This window comes from Carassius gibelio, chromosome A3 (genome assembly GCF_023724105.1).
Source record: "Carassius gibelio isolate Cgi1373 ecotype wild population from Czech Republic chromosome A3, carGib1.2-hapl.c, whole genome shotgun sequence".
Classification (NCBI taxonomy): domain Eukaryota; kingdom Metazoa; phylum Chordata; class Actinopteri; order Cypriniformes; family Cyprinidae; genus Carassius; species Carassius gibelio.
In genome coordinates this window covers 16,313,762-16,329,584 of record NC_068373.1, presented here as the reverse complement: position 1 = coordinate 16,329,584, position 15,823 = coordinate 16,313,762, and the positions used below count along the sequence as shown (strand labels likewise).

At 35.5% G+C, this 15,823-nt stretch overlaps 1 protein-coding gene across 3 annotated transcripts in view; it reads right to left on the bottom strand.

Moving 5' to 3' along the window:
• Window positions 1-15,491, bottom strand: part of LOC127949142 (myosin-binding protein C, fast-type-like) — a 28,674-nt gene extending 13,183 nt beyond the window's left edge. Inside the window, exons 1-10 of one of the 3 annotated variants that reach the window (XM_052546102.1) lie at window positions 15,416-15,491; window positions 6,456-6,491; window positions 6,334-6,348; window positions 4,984-5,001; window positions 3,177-3,191; window positions 2,571-2,654; window positions 1,608-1,756; window positions 1,411-1,528; window positions 952-1,000; window positions 103-159 (exon numbers count right to left, since the gene is read on the bottom strand). In XM_052546102.1, the coding sequence (XP_052402062.1) occupies window positions 103-159; window positions 952-1,000; window positions 1,411-1,528; window positions 1,608-1,756; window positions 2,571-2,654; window positions 3,177-3,191; window positions 4,984-5,001; window positions 6,334-6,348; window positions 6,456-6,491; window positions 15,416-15,437 (563 nt within the window). In that variant the 5' untranslated portion in view covers window positions 15,438-15,491. The remainder of the gene's footprint in view (window positions 1-102; window positions 160-951; window positions 1,001-1,410; window positions 1,529-1,607; window positions 1,757-2,570; window positions 2,655-3,176; window positions 3,192-4,983; window positions 5,002-6,333; window positions 6,349-6,455; window positions 6,492-15,415) is intronic. The other 2 variants (XM_052546111.1, XM_052546119.1) reach the window with 2 other exon arrangements.
• Window positions 15,492-15,823: the final 332 nt, after the last annotated feature.

Below are 15,823 nucleotides of genomic sequence, written 5' to 3'. Positions count from 1 at the left end.
TGTATGAATCTGAAGAAAGCATGATGGTCAAAGTGAAAGTGAAGAACTCCAACTGCACATAAAGAAGAAGAAAACATGGAGGGTGTAGAACATCTTCCAAACCTTTTCTTGAGTAAACCACTGAAGTCCAGTTCACCTGCATCATCTCCTGCATCTCCCCTACAGATGATAGAGGGGAATAGAGCAAGAAAATGATAAATAAACAATTAGGAGTGCATCATGTTTATAATAAATACAGTTTACTGTATTTTATAAACTCACATAACAGACGCTTACTGTTATACTCTTTTAAAAATACAATTTCTTGTCATCTGGCTTCATGAAGAACCTTTAACATCCATGGAACCTTTCCATTGTACAAAAGTTTCCATAGATGATTAAAATGATCTTCACAAAAATAAATAAAAATGGCATTGCTGTGAAAAACCCTTTTTGGAACCTTTACTGTATTTTACTAATGATACATGCAGCATCTAAACGGACATTTAAATTTATGAATTTGCCAGACAGTTTTATCGGAAATGACTAACATTGCATTGAAGATATACATTTTATTAGTTCAAGCAGTCCCTGGGAGTCAAACCTATGAAGAGAAGATCAAGGAGCCTGCCTCATTCCTAGGGCTAAACACAGACCTCCCAGAGCTGGACCTGGAGCCAAACTCTCAGACACGAGGAAAAACATTACTGCTCAGAAGAGCAGCTTCTGGCAACAGACAGCTCCCTCAATGATATGCAAGAATATCATATAATCTAGTTTGTATGAACGTGAGAAGCATGAGCCGCTAAATCTGTGTATACACTTACAGCAGCATCTAAACATAAAGTCACACTGACAACATGAATGAAACTCCTTCCAAACCAAGACCATACATCTTAGGAGCGTGTTACAACAATGTGACATCAAGACGTTACAAATGAGTACGAAACACAGACACACAAACAAACTTACGATCGTTTGAACGCCTCCAAAATGTTTGTTTGCTGTGTCTCTTCAGCAGCTGAAGGAGAAGATGAAATACATGATGGGAAACTCTGAGTGTTTGATTTGCTCCACAATCTGATTACTGTCAAAGCTAATAAATGTGCAATGCTGATTTGCTGAGTGCTGTGAAACTAACAGGAGAGGATCTAATCAGCAAAATACCTACTGAATAATGAATCAACTCTAGACTTACAGTAACATGAGTATACACACACACACAAACACACACACACACACACACACACCAGGCACGTAACTGACTTTAATAATCTGAAAGCCACATTATATGCATAATAAATGTCCAACATCAGGTGTTTCATACTCTAATTACTAGCCAGATTTAGTGATCACACGAAAAATTGTGAATCTATTTGTACATCAGAATATGTAAAAACGTTCTTTTAATTTACTTATAACTGCAACTACCTTCGACGGAGATTTCAAAAGTGCAGCTGTCACACTTGTCTTTGGAAGTGACCTCACAACGATAACCTCCTGCATCTCCATCCACAACCTTAACGATGGTCATCTCATAGGTGTATATCTGGGATCAAGTAAAATAAATGTTAAGTCTTGATCTGTAATGAACAAATCTCAAATAAAACACACTGTTCCTCACACACCTTGGTGTTCCTGTCGTAGCTTTCTTTGAACTGGAGGTGTTTTCCAACCTTGCTGCTAAGATCCAGCCATTTCCCCTTCAACCACTTCATAGTAGGCTTCCTCAGCATCTGAGAGGATTCCACCTTAGCCACAAATGTGACATTTTTCCCTGTTACAAATAAAATGACATGTATAAACATTGCTGAACTTTCAATATAGCGTTATTTATGTGACTATATTAAGCAATATCACACAAGCTAGAGTGCTGTTGTTATGAATATAGGATATATTTAGTGCAGTTGTATTTCTGATATTGGTTGCATTCTTACAGTTCGAATGAAAAAAGCAGGTGCATACTTCTTAATGATTTATGGATTTTTTTATTATACAAAAAGCACAAACGGATTGATCCATTAAAAAATATATATATTAAAAAAAAACATTAATCATTCAAAAGTTTTGGTAGAGTGCAGTGTTTTAACATATTTTTGATTACTTACAGTTCAATTAATAAGAAGTTACATTATAGCCACAAAGTTGGCAGTTACCTTGTGTATTGTTTCTCCATCAATTTAATTATTTCCACAAGAAGCCAACACTGATTAACTGTTCCATATCTATGAATAGTAGCATTTGGTACCAGAATGAACTGGTGTTATTATTTGTTTATGACTGTTTATGAATAAATTAGCTTGTTTCATTCCTGGCAAGTGTTTTTAAGGAATTTATTGAATGAATCAATCAGTGATCCACTCATATAGTGACAAGCACTTGCTTCATTCCTGAACAAATCAATGTTCTGAATGAATTAAGTAAATGATTCAATGATTCATTCATAAACACAGACACTATTATCATTCTTTAATGAATCAGTGTTTGAACAAATACACTGAAAGAATGATTCAATGACTCTAAAATCCCACCGCTAATGCGCAGACTAAGTCTTGGAGTGCATTCAAGCTGCGGACAGTTCAGAATCTTACCTTTAATGGCAGTGACACTCTGAGGCTTCTCCACAAACAAGCCACTTAATTGAGACACCTGTTGCTCTTCTCCTGGGACATGTTCTACCGGCAGAGTCAGAGAAACAATAACTCATATGAACTGCTGAAAGCCCACATTAAAGGGACACTAAACAGGCTATAGTCAACCAGTACTGAAAACAGTGAATCATTCATGATATTTACTGTTCATATTGACATGTGAGCAGCCTGGAGTAAAGCTTCCCTAACACATTTAGCACCATCTCACAAACTATTGCCTATTGATTTTCACCTTTCAGCCCTTCCAGATCCATAAACTGATAGTTAACCCAAAAAATAAAAATTCTGTCATTTTTGGTTCACTCTTATGTCTTTCCAAACCAGTATGGCTTACTTTTCTCACAGTGTTTTTCTGAAGGTGAGTGAATGATGACAGAATTTTAATTTTGTGTGAACTATCCTTTAAGGGTCTGCACTGAGATCATGGATGTGAAAGACACTTGCACAATTTCCTTTTGCATGAGAGATAAAAAAATATATATATATTTTCTTTTTTTTCATGTATTTGTCATTGACAATACATGCTAAAGGATTTGTGTGTCTTACCATCCTCAGGCAATTCTGTATCAAAGAAAAAGAGAGAAAACAGATTGAAAGAAACCATTAGGAAGTTAATATTGCATTATATTATGTCTCTTTAAAAACTGACCTTTTAGGAGACGTTCATGTATTGTACACACATACTGTACATACTAACACACATATGAAGACACTGATGTCCTTCCGTCCTTCAGTTTTTCAGAATGATGAAAGTACTGTTAATTCAGTTATTTTCTTCACTATCCAGTCAATACCAATCAACTTTAGTGCCCTGCAATCCATTATAATCATAGTGGTACTGATGGGTGGGTGGGATGTTTTTTGGTTGATGCTGGTTAAAATCGAGTTAAATGGATGGCTTTGATGGCTGATTATTTAAAACCAATTCTTGCATTCCTTAACATATCCCTTTCAGAATCATAACATATCTATAGAAAAATTCACAGTAAGTATGAAACAGACAATATAACAAGCCAAAAAGTTTGTCTTTAATAAAAAATCCACAGCAACTGGCTACAAGTACCATCTGTGGTTGGATCAGGCCCAGATGATGCCATGCATTTCCATAAAACTAGAGAACAAAAGCTTCACTCTCTGTTTTATGTGTATGCAAGTTAATTTGATAAACTGAACAAGGATGAAAAGTCACAGTGCAATGCATAGTTTGCCTTATATTCACAATTGTTTCTTAACCAACCATCCTATTTTCTGAAGATGATTTACCCAGAAACACTTAACCCAGATAAGATAAATGTAGAAGTAGTTGAGCTCTAATGTCAGCCACTAAACATGTACACTGTGAAAATGCTTGTCCAGTTCTGGGTGTCTTAATCTCATGTTGCTGAAGGTCCTGACCCTCACACTTCAGTGCTGGATCTCATACACAGATCCGAATATTTCCAATGGCGAAACTTTCAGAGGGACAACCACTTCAGAGTATCAGTAAACTGCATAACCATGGCTTCTTTAATGGTCACCACATTTCTAAAAAGGTTCCAAGAGGTTAAAATAAAACATGGTTGCAAGACATCAAGATGATATCATAAATGTAACAACAACAACAAAATATTCATAAAATATATTTTGTAAAATGGCTTGAAATAAAACCTTTTGGTTTATACACACTAGCAAACATTGATACCCAATCTAATAAAAAAGTATATATCCAAAGTATAATTTTCTCCAAGTAAACTAATTTGACCTAAACTATAATTAAAGGGATAATTTAAGACGTTGTAAATAATTTTAGTCACAGCTAATATTTAAGCAAATAAATCCAACATTTAATGTGTAATCAATGACAGATTAAAAAAAAAAAAATATATATATATATATATATATATATATATATATATATATATATATATATTTTTTTTTTTTTTTTTTTTTTTTTGAGTGGTTTTTATTTTCCTAAAACTACTTACAGCACCTGCAAGGGCTAAAATATAACATTCTACTGATCTGGATGCTTTGGCAAAACTTAATTGGAATATACAGCAGAGACTGTGTTGAGTCTCAAAAAAATAATATGGCCTTTAAAAGACAGCGCACTATTCAGTGAACAATGGACTGACTTGAAATGAAAAAAGACTTGCTGGTATTCGCCAAAGCAATCTCAGATTTCAAACCACTTGTTTGCCTTTTGGTCTTGCTTTGGCCAGTCAGGACCCCTGTGACAGACCTGTGGACCACCGACAGAGACAGTGACTGACATTTGGTCACATGCACAGTCACAGGAAAGGAACTTGCACATTGACAAATAAACTCAAACACACACACACAGCGAGCCAAAAGGAGTGTTTCTTTCCCTTACCGTCACTGCCCTCATCATCTAAATTAAAAGAACAATGGAAGCATAATGAGGTTAAGGCAGCACATACAGAGAGACGAGTTAAACACTAACACTGTAATACACAACATCCCACTGTCTTGTTTCTGGAATCTAGAGCTGGAGAGAAAGTGAAAACAGAAACGGACACACAAAAGGATAAAAGTCTGCAGTTTTGAACACTAGATTTGATTAGAATATGTGTATTAGATTTAGAATATGTGATTTATTTTGATATTTAGTTGTAATGCAATGGCATTTACTGTTTGGGGTCACTGTAGGGTCTCCTCCAGAGGAAATGATTTGTACCCCAGTGCAAATGTTCGTTTTATGACACAAAATACTTTATAATATGAAACAAGAATTGCAAATACATACCATATATGCACATGCTTATTTATTCTCGCATTGTGCTGCATTAATATAATAGGTCACGATCAGGTTAGAAAATATTGGAAAGGTCATTCTTAAAAAGTCACACTTAAAAAGGAACCAGTAACATCACTGACTAATTTAATTTTGTTTCATTTTGTTTTGTTATTCTAGAATAACGGTGCTTAATGCAGTCTCACATTTTTACCATTTAAATGCTAGTGACAGCATCTCCCACTGCAATTGGAAAATATCTCATTAATTTGGAAAGAAATCGTAATAAAAAATGTACATGATTTTAAATGGATGCAGCACAGCAATATGTTATTTTCTAAATCACAGCATATGCTGGGCTTTTGTTTATAACTCATTTTCAGCCGCGAGTAAAGTAGGCTCTAATATTATTTATGTAGAAACAATATACTGTAATTTATGTACATTCACTGGATTGTGTAGTTACAGAATAGTAAATAAATATGGTTCTGCATGTATACATAGTTAAATTCAAATGTATTTCTGCCAGCCAGCTATTAATAAAGGCAGGAATTAAGTCAACCATATTATTAAGTCTTTATGTAATATGTTCGTTTTGAAAAATTATTAAAAATACAATTAATCTATGCACTATATATATATATATATGTGTGTGTGTGTGTGTGTGTGTCTGTGTGTGTGTGTCAATATGTAAAAAGATTCTAAGATTACTGCTAGCTGGTTTCAGGTATGATTAATGTATTTGCCGTATTTAAAGATTAATTAGAACAGGTTAAATTAATGTATAATTCAGCACACCTCTCACTTAATCCTAACCCCTTGCAGAGCACATAAGCGTCATAACACACACACACACACACACACACACACTCAAAGCTCATCTGTAGAAGCAAAGCTACCCCTTGTGTGCCTGACAGACTGAATGAAGACAAATGGCATTCATGACAAGATTCAAAACAGGTGACCCACCTTCGGCAGGCTTATCTGTGAAAAAAAGAAGATACTGAGAGTGAGTCTGACTGCTTTTAAATGATTCATTTCGTCAAACAGATTATGAATGTTTAGTAGAGGAAAGAGATGCAAGTACAAACCAGCAGGTGGAGCTCCCACCTTCTCGCCCTTGGCACCTGAAAGAAATGACATTTTTAATGACAGTATTCAAAAGGGCTCATGTTAAGCGCAAGTCAAAACTGCTAATCTCATATTAGTTTTGTTAGATGTATCAACAGGATATACGTACACATATGTAAATCATGAAACTGTCTGAGCAGGTAAAATTGTACTCAGGCCAGAATCAGAACAATAAATAAATGAATAAACACTGATTATATATGTGCATACATCCTCATAACAAAACACCTTTGAGTTGGCCGAATCTATTTTCAAGTCTGCGCGTGTCCTTTTTCTTTTTTTTTTTTTTTTTTACAGTATATTGAGTTAGGGCAGATTTATTTTGGAGAGCAGGCATCTGAGCATCTCCTCTGTCTGTTCCACTGGTCAATAGCAGGTGTAAACAGCTTTGCTACATCGTGGCACCATCACCTTGCAAGTCACAATCTTGGCCTGGAATTGACTCGGAACCTGGAAGGACTGGTTGGACCTTCACTCTGTAGTTTTAAGGATATGAGACACCGCACCTGGCCTCGGCCCTGAGGGTCAGATTGCATGATCTGCTTGCATACCGAAGTACCGGCACGTCTATTTTTGATTAGGTTTGTCTTTCAGATTGCAATATGTTAATAGGGCTTAGATACATCTGGTATATCTCCTCGTCCCAGAGGAGGAGTGGGATGTGGCGATCCAACAGTTTATTCCAAATGCTTCCTTTATCTCAGGATCTAGGAGCTGGCTAAGATGTCCACCCGAAAAAGGACAGAGCACCATGTTCACCAGACAACAGAAGGTCATGAGTATACACAAACAGGGACCTGTAACAACTCTACTGGGAAATGCTCAAATGCTCTGGGCAGTTCTCACATTACCCATGATGAATTGATCTGGCAGTGTTAATTTGCTTGGCTAAAATCTTTGCTGAGGTGGAGGACCCAGTCAGCTTTTCATTAAAATGGCACTTTCCTCTTAAATCCATCACTAACACCATTGCAATGCTGTGTGTAAAGTTTGCTGTCGCTACGGAAACCAATATAATTCTCATGCTCTCATCTGTTGAACTCAAGTAAACATCCATTAATCATCTTTTATTTCCTTGGTAAAATTCAGCTGATCTTGCTGGTGATGATTTGAGCATCTAAAGCATACTGGGAATTTACTCTCACACAGTTTTGCAAAAGCAATATCATAAAATGTGTCCCAAAATGTTATTATATCATTGTTGTGATTATGTTTTTTGTTGTTGTTGTTGCTTGAAATAAAGATGAATAAAATATTAATATTATATGAAAAACTTTAAACAGGTTTAAAAAAAAAAAAAAAATATATATATATATATATATATATATATATATATATATATATATATATATTAAGAAAGAAAAGAATAACAATGACAAGCAAATTAAAATTACTAAAAGAAACTAAAACCTGTTTGCTCTTCCTCATAAATAAATAAGTAAATAAATGACAGCTTTAAAATCTCACACTCTAACTGTAATTTTTCTCAGTTGTGACTTGATATCTCACAACGTGACTTCATGTAATACTTTATCTCAAATTTGCCTTTTTTTTTTTTTTACACTGAGGGAGGCAGAAATGGGCTTCGATATGATAAAGAGAGAGCGCCAGACAGAGATCATATGGTCAGTGAGATGGACTGAATTTATAATGTGGTCATATTAAATTGTCACGGAGACCACTTGGATATCTTAAAGTACGCTTCATAAACAACATGAAAAAAGTGTAAACGGGTGGTCTCCTATGCCTCTCTCTGTGTTGATAATGTGAATCTATTTCCATTAATATAACATCTATGATTACATATATCTCCATCCTCAAATACTTCATATACAGGCTGGACAATTTTTTCAGTTTTTATGTCGCTATTTATTTCTGTCTGATCCAAACTTGGAAGGTCTTGCATTTCTAATCCACGGTTGTTTCAGAGACGCCACCCCCACTGGCCCCTGGGTCACACAACTATTCTGAAACCTAGCAAAACAACAACACAATGCCCTGAAATTGAGAGCAGGCTAAACTCCAGCAGCAGCATTTGAACTATCGTATTCGTGGCTGCGCTCAGAATTTGCTCACTTTAGTTACATTAGCCTACAGCGCTAGTATTCTCTCCTCCACTTTGCTGACAAATCACTCTGTGCTCCTCTCTCTCGTCGCTTCCTCGTTCTGTTTGGCCGACTAACCGCTGTGGAATATTCACAAAGCTAATCTCTTATGACATTTACTTCACTACTTCCCTTTTCTGAGCATGGACCCTCCCGACCAATCAGAATACAGATGCAATGGAGGACAATTCAGTTGTCTAAGAACAAACGAGAGAGCATGTCATATAAGAACACACACAGCTGATTTCAACCGTTTTGACAGGCCAGTGGGGGAAGACAGACTTTCACAACATTGTCAAGTCTCTCAGACACATCACTGGATGTGATGACTGAAAGCAGGGGCCTCGCTCTGAGTGGGCTTGAGTTAATATGTCGACTCACACCATCCTGTGTTAATGTCGACAAATGCCCTTCACATATCAGCACATATATGTTTCCAGTGCACTCCGACTTGTCACATAGAGTGTTACACAAACAAAACCTGAAAGGATGTCTGAGTGTTTAGAGTCAGGCTCCAATGTGTTTCAAGTGTGATTAATACAAGAAAAACTGTGATATCTGCCCTCTGCCGTACTGTTATTCATCATATACTGCCAATGCAATCCCAAATTAATGTTTTAAACTGTCAACAAATTAGGTGAGAAAAAAATGTATCGTAATGAATAACGGTGATTGTTACTTTAAAAATGCATATTATTCAAAACATCTTGTCCTGGATCTGGGTTTCGGTTCATGATCTCAAACTTTTCAACAAGCTAAAAGCAACCGGTGTCATCAGATTTATGAATAAATGACTTATTTTAGTGAATCAAAAGCAAAGTGCAAATAATGTAGTTCTAGTCACAAACAAATGACTCTTATAAACAGATTCTTTTAGTGAATCATTCACAAACTTTCTATACACTTTCATGGAAGTAACTAAAGAGCTTTATTGTTGTATTCATTGATTTATACAACAAATGCAATTAGCAATTAGTTAATTAAGAATAAATTAATTTGTTATTGGTTTGCTTATACAAGATTAGAAAGATCCCAACATCATTTCTTCTAACATTACCTGAGAGATCATTTATTATTTCTAAATGGACATTATAATTGAACTTTGCCAAAGTTAATCGATCAAAGTGAATTGGAAATGAATCAAATGCATTTAATTGGAAACACACTGAATCTGTATTGATATCCAGTTCTGGTCTGGGTCTTGCAGGGTCTGTGGTCCAGTTGAAACAAACCCATTAAGTCAAGAAACCCCTAATTTTTTTATTAACATTTTTATTATTTTTCCTATTGGAAGGAGTTTTGTTGCAACTGTCTGCTGGCCTTGACTTCAAGTCTATGGTGAATTAATATAATGAATTCCTTTTAAAATATTTCAATTTCAGGATAAACAGGCTCAGATGGGACAGCCTAGTGATATATGTAGTGTTTCTAAGGATATCACAAAAAAAGATGTTTTTCCCCCCTCAGGCTTCATTCAGCTCCTCAGATCCAAATTGAAAGCAGCTATTTTTACTAGCGGGTGCGTGATGAAGTGTCTTTGGCATTAGAAGCATTTGGAGTGGATACAAGTGTGGGGTGGGTCGGCCGCACATGATGAAGTTTCCATGTTTTATGAGAATGGAGTGATTGATTCTTTTGGCAGCGCGAGGAAAGAAACACTTAAGAGAAATGCTACAATATCTGTGTGACAGCACTGATGATCTAAGTTATGGATGTAGATCGTAAATATCTCTTTCCTCTCTTTCCTACATATATGTAAACGATGAGGTGGTGGGCATAAAGATGAAGATTGGGGAGATGGTGATGTAGAAACTCTGAGAACATAAATAAACTGGTTTCTATGGGTCATGCCGTGTATGTAATCACAACCTATATCATTTCTAAAGAATAGTTATAGTTTACATGAATGAATCAAACTGAAGACCACTTCAGCTGAAACAACAAAATGATTTACATGAGCCGAAGTTCAAAATAAGATAAAACATTTAATCAAAATGATTCTCTTGCCCTATATTAATGAAGTAAAGACAGGCTATCACATAAAATAAATGTCAAAAGATGAGGTTTATGATGTGATGATGCTAAGATGAATTATGGCCTCTTTACTTTCTGACAGTGATATCTTTCTCTCTTCCACTCTCAGGATAGCACACTGCATTTTTAATAAACCAAGCAAAGATATAACTGAAATCGCCAGTTAGTGATCATCATGCATTAAGGAAAAGAGCAGATTAGATATTTTTAACCTCTTTGTTTTTTATAGGGAGGAGATACAAGTTTTGAGCAAGTTTTTGAAGACGGAAGGATGATAAAGATTTTTCATACATAAAAAAAAATATTTATTTTTCATCAGATGTAAAGGATAATTTACATTTGTAATTTCTTGACAGAAACATTAAAAATGCTGTGTTTAAATGGGAATGTTGCTTCTACATAAATGGAAATCATTTATACTGGGGGTGCTGAGATTTTGGGTGGTGCAGTAAAGGGTGATGATTTAACAGAGATAAATACAAACAAATCAGCACTGTGGTTTTTACCTTCCTGCAGAGTTTAGTTCAAATCTAATCAAATACTCATGAACCAGCTAATCAAGGTCATTGGGTTCTCTTGAATATTTCATGATTCCAGATCTTCAGCAGGAAGACTGAGAAAGACTGGCGTGTGGAATTTGCAACAGGGTTTATGAAAATAGTCATACAGCGATATCAGTTCGTGCACTACATATCCCATTACGGTTAAGTTGGAGGACATATTCTAAAACACACAAAAAAATGAGCTTTGACATCTGTGTGTGATCCATCATGAAGGAGACGCATGCCAAGGACTGCATTGTGATGGTAACGGGTATGAGGTAATGCTACACTACCCCAGCTGGAAATGAGACATTGAATGTCGAGACAACTATCACTCCCTGTCACTGTATGTGTGTGTGTGTGTGTGTTAGGGCGTTGGGGTGGGATTACTTAACTATTTTTTGGGGGTATATGAAATCTTCCTTTGGAGATGTCTAAGGATATTGGAAAAACAGTTTGTACATTAAATAAAGTTTCAAATCAAGTTGTATGGAAAAACTGCATAACGTATATAGAAAAAATGTATTATCATTATTATTTATTTATTTATTTTTAGCAATTTTTTTCTGGTAAACTATCATGGAGTTTGACAAATATATATATATATATATATATATATATATATATATATATATATATATATATATATATATATATATATACAGTATACAGTATATATATTTGTTTACATCAATTATTTAAAATCATTTTAAGGCATCTTGCAGCCCTTTTGAAGGTGTGCTGAGGCCCTCTAGTGGGTTGAGAACCACTGCTATATAGTTAAGTCAATATTTTTGTGTGTATTTGTGTCAAAAAAAAGAGGATGGAGCAAGAACATGACCATAGTTCATAGAGAGTGTCTGTGTCTTTCTGTTCTGTTCTGTGTTGTGGTGAAAATAGGAAGATTTGGGAAAAGGGAGCACTATAATAATGACATTTCAGATGACGAGTAAGAGGCTTAACCTTTCCTAATTCTCAATACTCTGGGTGTTTCATTAGCAGGGTTACACGGAGCCGAACTCTTGTTGTCCTGCCAGGACAGAAATGACGTTATTTCAGCTTGGCAGGGCAACACAGGCTTCTGCAAAAACAGCCTCATTATTTTCACAGAAGATGCTTAAACAGCATAAGCAAATAATCGTTTTAGGACATTTCAGAAGTCTGAAGGAATCCTGCACTCATCTCAAACTATCACAGGCCGGACATTTGACTATTATGGTAAAGCCTGGATATTATATTAGACTCTTTGTGAAGTAATTTATATTAATGTGACATTTCACATGCTTTATATCAGCCCCAGTCCAATATTAATGCAAATGCACAATTTATAGCTCACAGCCTTGACCCATTATTACAGTAATACTATCATTACAGAGTATCCATAATCATGGAGCAATATGCAGAGGCACACAATTCCGGACACTTCTCCCCTGCCAACATGCCATTTGTAAAATCACATACCCTCCTAAAAGCTGCTCAAGGCCACAGGGCTATTCTGGAAGCTATTTATTAAGGAATCGTGCTTCTTGCCAGTCACTATGGCTTCAGGAGATCCAGACAGACTTTATCTTGACAGTTCCCCACTCTGAGCAAAGTGGCCTGTGTATGTGACCGGGGGACTTGAGTGGAGGGTGGGAAGTGTGATCTTTAAAAAGCAATAAACTAAAAAAAGGGGCGTCGTGTGTGAGGTCCGAAGTGTGGAGGTAGGATAAATGAGAAAATGAAAGAGGGACAGAAGGATAGACAAGAGAACAAGCATGCTACGCTCCAATGAAATGATCCAGTTATTTGACTGATGTCATGCTCTCAGACTGGGACTGACACAAAGTCATGGGACTGAGTTAGAAGGAAAAACTGAATCATAAGAAGGGACGGTGACATAAGTCCATAGACACTGAACTGACCTCGTTTTTTTTTTAAAAGGGTTGTGTTCAGGAGACAGCCATTTGTTTGCTAAATATGTGCCCATTGCGTACTTGACAGAATACTGAACATTATAGAACAGTTTAATGTGTAAAGAAAAATACCGGAAAAAAATAATAATAATATATATATGTTTTCACTATGTGCATTTTCTGATTAGCACTTATTAGCACTTATACTGGTCAAATTATTTTTATAAATTAGTTTTTAGTCATTTTAACAAATAATTAAATTTTATAATTATTTTGAAGATTTCAAATAATATTTTATTATTATTTTGAAGATTTCAAATAATATTTTATTTTTAATTATTGTATAATATATATATATATATATATATATATATATATATATATATATATATATATATATATATATATATATATATATATATATATATATATATGTATATATGTATATATATATATATATATGTATATATGTATATATATATATATATATGTATATGTGTATATGTATATATATATATATATATATATATATATATATATATATATATATATATATATATACAATAATTTAAAATTATTTATTTTTTTATTTTTAGCATAAATGGTTCAGTTTCCTGAGAATGCTTATGAATTATTCAATTTTTCTATTTTTCCAGTTCCATTTCCAGTCATTACAAACATTCGGATCTGTTTTTCTTAACAGCATTTAAGCAGCTTAGTGCCACAATTACTTCCCTGTACATTATGCATTTTGGGTATTACAGCATATAGCAGCAGTTTTGCTTATTATCCTGCTGCTGCTGGAGTAATAACTTCTCTGAGGATGAACAGCGCTGCTTCTTTCACCTGAAGATTTTTCGGTGCTTGTCTGTTATTTCTTTCTTCCTCTAGACATGTACTCAACGATAACAATCGAGAAGGTCATATTTTCGAACCTCAGTCACACACACAAGTTTACAACTTCCATTACATGGCTGAACATGGGTATCCTTTGACATCAGCTTCTGATATCTGATGCTAATGATTCCATCTGCTGGTCACACTTCAATGCCTGCAATTCACTTTCCTTAAAAGCTCCATAAAAAGGTGTGTCAGGAAAAGCTTTTAACTCTGTGTCATTGCCAGCAAATGAAATCCTACTGTATGTTCAGAACCAACCCACTCCTAATATCAGCATTAATTATTTAAGGACCACAATTGATATGCTATTGATTTTTAACTGTGCACTACTTCCATCAATAGATTAATTTTCATAATGATCAGAATTTCACCTACAGAGTCATTTGAGAATTGAGTGTTTGAATGACGGTCTTTAAGGTCAAATATCTCTGCAGTCGGAACACCAAATTCATGCAGCTTTATTTGACATCCTCTGAGTATTTACATATAATGAGATTTGAGTCCTCTTGGAACGTGATTCTACCTTACCAAACATCATTTTAGTTTTATTATAGGTGCAGAACAGTATTGTGCATTGGTTAATAATTAGTAATAATGATAGAAAAGCTGGAAGAGACAACACATCATTGTCAGATTTACAGTCAGTGGGCGTTGCCTTTAGTTGCCAAAAGTCAGAGCCAGTCTGCAGATATGGGAATTCATATTTGACCAATTTCACAGAAAATCCCATCCTGATCGAGGATATCAAACATGTTTGAATTCTCAGGCTAATTTTAGAACACCTATTGTTGTCATTTGTCATGAGTCTCTCAGCAACAAGGCACATGTTTCTGTGTGAGTTTGTGTTCAGAATGACCTTAAAGTCTGGTAGTGTCTGATCCATGGTAGTTTTAGTGTATTATGTTCGGTTTTTCTCATACACAGTCAACAAGTGTATGCGTAGTGTTTTACAAATCTGTTTAAATGGCGTGTACTCATCACAATCATAATTCAAACTGGGTATCTTCTCTGTCTAGTTGCCAAACTGAAAACTGACCTCTCACTCCTGCTGCTGCCAACCCAACCTACAAAATTCATCTTTCAGCGCCTGGCACAGCCGAGACGATCTAAACATCTCCTTACAGTAATCTATACATCCAGACCCATGACTTACGCTTTAAGCAACTAAAACAACATATCTCAGCTTTAGCAGATAGCTGGCTAACAAAAAGTGTGCACAAGTGATCAAGATTGAACTAATGCAGCTTGATGAATGAAATTATGAACAAATGGAAGTCTTTATGGATGTTAAGAGCGGGCCAGACACTCAAGCATTCTGCCAGTCAGAGCATAAGAGCATCATTCACATTAACATGACACATAAATTGACCAATAGTGGTGATAAAAAATACACTGTTGTGTTAAATGTGAAATCGATGTTGAAAAGGAACTTAAAGAGGCTTACCTGGCTTCTTCGGTTCAGGCATGGCGGTTGGTCATATGTCGGTCACCCTGACTTTTCTTTCTCCCACACTTTACTCATCTTTCATCCCTTTTATTCCCTCCTTCCTTGGCAAGCATGTCGTCCCCATCCTTGAGAAAGATAGAGGTGGGTGGGTGAGGAGAGAAAAGAGCGATACAGGGAGAGAGAGCGACAGAACCAGTGTTACTTGAGATCTTAAGGGAATACAGCTTGGACAGGAGGAGCAGACGAAAGACAGAGACAAGGGTGAAAAAGTATAACATTATAACAAACAGGGTGTCTCTATGTTAATGGGGCGTACTGTGAACCAGGCTGTTCGCTAATGGCATGACATACTTGTAGATATTTGAACTGACAGCCTGTTTAAAGCACATTAGAGTAGAGCTGCAT